The 3,684-nt window shown below is 53.3% G+C and overlaps 1 protein-coding gene across 6 annotated transcripts in view; it reads right to left on the bottom strand.

Moving 5' to 3' along the window:
- LOC101985201 (sulfotransferase family cytosolic 2B member 1-like) overlaps positions 1–2,762 on the bottom strand; it is a 16,660-nt gene extending 13,898 nt beyond the window's left edge. Inside the window, exons 1-2 of one of the 6 annotated variants that reach the window (XM_013355030.2) lie at positions 2,667–2,733; positions 1,911–2,000 (exon numbers count right to left, since the gene is read on the bottom strand). Coding sequence is in view for 2 of the 6 variants with exons in the window: in XM_005345819.2 (XP_005345876.1) it covers positions 1,911–2,052 (142 nt within the window). In the remaining 4 variants the exon portion in view is untranslated. Of the gene's footprint in view, positions 1–1,910; positions 2,072–2,666 lie in introns of those variants that run through there. The other 5 variants (XM_005345821.3, XM_005345819.2, XM_013355033.2 and 2 more) reach the window with 5 other exon arrangements.
- Between the last annotated feature and the right edge of the window lie 922 nt (positions 2,763–3,684).

Consider the following 3,684-nt stretch of genomic DNA (forward strand, 5'->3'; position numbering starts at 1 on the left):
CAGAGATCCGCCTGCCTCTGCCTCCCGAGTGCTGGGTCACTACCACTTTTTAACTGAATGTTCCAGAACATTCAAACCTAGGTGATGGTCTTTTCAAAAAGCCTATCTGTTCTTCTTTGTTAAGAATGTAACCAAAACATAGGGTGGTAGTGGCACACGTCTTTAATCCCAGCACTCAGGAGGCAGAGACAGATGGCTCTCTGTGAGTTCGAGGGCAGCCTGGTCTACAGAGCTAGTTCTAGGACAGCCAGGACTGTTACACAGAGAAACCCTGTCTTGGAAAAAAAACAAAACAAAATAAAAAATGTAACTTAGGCCCTCACCTACATCAAGCAAACACTCCACTGAGCTGTGACTCTCTCTACTTCAGACATTTGTAAGAAGCTTAGGCCATGGGCAAAAAGGAGGGGACTCTGGGGAGCTGTGCAGGGTCTTTCCCCTCAAGCAGTCGCCCTGTCCTGGGGTTCCCTTCAGAGATATCCAATCTTAGTTAGGGTCCTAGAAGGGAATGGGAGGCCACAGGGCTCTCCCTTAGCTTCTCTAGCTTTCAGAATGGGGAGGAAGGTTACGCCACCTTTTCCGAGTCAGACAGAGCCAGTCTAAACAAATGCAAGCCAGGAAAGGCTCTTCAGAGCAGGCGTGGCCCTTTCCTCCCACCTGCCTGCAGGGCCACCAGTGTATCTGTCCAGCTACAGACCAGGCCCTGCTCTATCGGGATCTGCTCACAGGGTTATTGAGGGATGACCCTCCCCACCCATGCTCCCGCACAGGGACACTGACTCTCTGAATCCAGGACCCACCCAGGCAGGACTTAGGGCCCATAGCTCTGCTGCCCTCTCCTGCAGGAGGCTAGAGAGAGAGAGCTGTAGGCACAGCCTATTGGGTGCCAGCCCACCCACTGCATTCCTTCTGGTGGGCAGCCCAGCCCACAGACCAGGCCCCTGGGTGGGTAGCTGCGGTGAGATGTGAAGGGAGGGAGGGCTCTGATCCAGGGAGCAGGGGGAGGGGAGGGGAGCAGGGGGAGGGAACAAGGTGGCTTCAAAGCAGGACAGCTATGTGGGGTAAAGGAGATGCAGTTCTGGCGTAGGAAGAAGAGGAGGCAGGAATGTGGAGTGTAGGAGGGACAGCTGGCCCTATCTGCTGAACTGTTGGCTCATCCAGTGGCCCTGGTGACCAAGTCACAGGAGGCATATCCTACTCTTAATAGGCATTATGGCCCCAAGAGACAAAGGCAAGCTCGACCCCTGACTGGAATCCTTACCGTTGGTGCCTATCCTTATGGATTCAAGAGGGAGAGGATGGTCGTGCAGAGTCTTGCAGAACCATGCTGGCACCCCGGCCACATTGGATGAAGGGAAAGCCGGCATTGCTGTGTGGTTAGAGGGTTCCTGTTCCCACATCAACACACTTCAGTGGGGAGACAGACACCATCCACCTCAGCATGGCTCAGGGCAAGGCAAAGCTTATCCCCAAAAGACCGTGTGCCTAAGAGCACCCCAGATGGAGCCAGGTTCTCAGCACGCACCCCACATCACGGCCAGCATCTTTCCACAGGCTCTCAGGAGCATGTTCAGGCAAGTGCAGCGAGATCAGAGAAGTTGGTGGGAATCTGACAAAGGTAGGCGGGAGGCTGCTGGTGCCCAGGAAAAGGACTCCCTACAGCTCCTGAGGCTGCTAGATAGAAGAATCACTGACCAGAGCTGCTACTGGGGGCTCCATGGAGCTGGCGGGTTATAGACATGTATAGACTCAGGCCAGAGAGGCAACCCTACAGCTCACACCAGAATCACAGGTGATGGGGTGACGGTGGGGTGTAGGGGTCTAAGAAAGGGAACAAGACCCCATGGGCGGAAGGTAACACTGACGTCCCTGCATTGTTCATGCTCCTTGTCCCAGTCCCCATCTCTCACCTGACTTGGGGAATGTCACCAAGAGGACGTCTTTGTCCTGGAACTGGAAAGCAGAGGCCGCTTTCAGGGACTCCAGAGTGTGAATGAACCCTGGGAAGCGGATGCCATCGAAGATTACAGTGGTGTTCATGCGTTCACTCATGCTGGTGCTGGGAGTGGGGCTGGAGGTGAAGGAGTCTGTTATCCAGGGCCCAAGCTCTTCCCAGCAGGCACAAGTCAGTCTGCTGTTCCATCACTAAAAGGTGGAGCTAGGTCCATACAAGGTGGCTGCTGGTGTCATTCTCAGGCACCTTTGCAGGGCCATGTCGGAACCTTGGTCAGAATTACCTGTCGTCTGGGCCAAGGAAGGCCCCAATCCTCTCCAGGAGTACAGATCTCTGTGCTCTAGCTTTGGGCTGGCAGTAGCATCTCTCTGACCTTGAAAGTGTGGACCTTTGCTAGGCAGAATTCTGCCTTGGCTGCCAGTTCTTGGCCACTTGTATGCAGGGCTGCTGTGCCTCAGCAGCAAACTTGTGGACTTGGTGACATGTTATGAATATCCTTGTGGACTTGGGAGCTGCTTGTCTCACTCCCAGAGGCCCCAAAGCAGTAGTGGGAACTGTGTCCGGAAGCCCTATCTAGCAGAGAGAAGGTTCCCACCCTTCAGTCTTCCCTCACAGCTGCCCTGCTTGGGTTGACAAGAATGCTTCTGCTGAATCCTGGAGTAGCCTCTGACACTAGCCCCATCTCCCGTGTCCCCTAGGGATCCCCACTCACCACAAAGTCCTTCTCTGTGAGCCGTGCCTCGCTGTCTGCAAGCAGCCCAGCCCTAAAAAAACGTGGCTCAGGCTCTAGTTGGGCAGCTCCAAAGAGGCTCCACCCTCCAGTTGCAGGGCTCTGGGACAGATGACTGTGGGGTGCCCCGCCCCCAACCACAGTTTGAGGGACTTGGAAGAGCGCCCTCATCGGCAAGCAACAAATGGATAATTTTCAGAACAGAAGATTTGAGCAGATTAAAGTACAATTTAATAAGTGACTGGGGATGACACAATTTTTCTGTTTCAAAAATGCTCCCCTGTGGAGGTGCTGGCCAGGAGGGGACCCTGGAGTGGGAAGTGCAGCATCCCTTTCTCTGTATTCAGACAACACAAGAAGGCAGCTTTCTTTGCCTCCCTAGAAACCATGCTGTTTGTATAAGTTTGACATTTGTGGTAAGTAGTAGTTCAGTACAAAGTGATCAGTGTGCTAACAAAGTGCATCCAGGAAAGGCGTTTTCATCTCCCGCACCACCAGGACCTCCCGCTGGCCTCACTGTCGCCTTAGGCAGCTGCCAAGAAGCACAGAACTTAATGACTACCGTGCTACTTGCAGCAACCAGTGTCCTGGAGATTCGTATACAACTGAATAAAACTTCTTCCGTTTGCTTAGGGTGTTTGCTTTTTTGTTTGTTTGGTTTGGGTTTTTTGTTTTGCTTTGACCTATGACGCAGCAGTGCAGCACCTGGGCTCCAAGCCCTTTGTCCTACAAGTGAAGAGTAAGTCATGATCTACACACCCGTGAAGCACACACTGGCCTGATGTCCACCTGTCCTTGCCTGTCCTTTAAAGGGTAGCTCCAGCCCCTGGTCCCTCTTTTCAGATTTTCCTGGGGAGACATCAGCTCACCACCTCAAACCCAGACAACAGCCAAGTTCTCCACAGGTTCAGCTAACCTGATTCCACTAATTCACACACCACGTGATTACCACTGGAAGGACTGGGACAGACCACAGTTCAGGAGTCCTAACTCCCTGCAG

The sequence above is a fragment of the Microtus ochrogaster genome, chromosome 4, assembly GCF_000317375.1.
Source record: "Microtus ochrogaster isolate Prairie Vole_2 chromosome 4, MicOch1.0, whole genome shotgun sequence".
Taxonomy (NCBI): Eukaryota; Metazoa; Chordata; class Mammalia; order Rodentia; family Cricetidae; genus Microtus; species Microtus ochrogaster.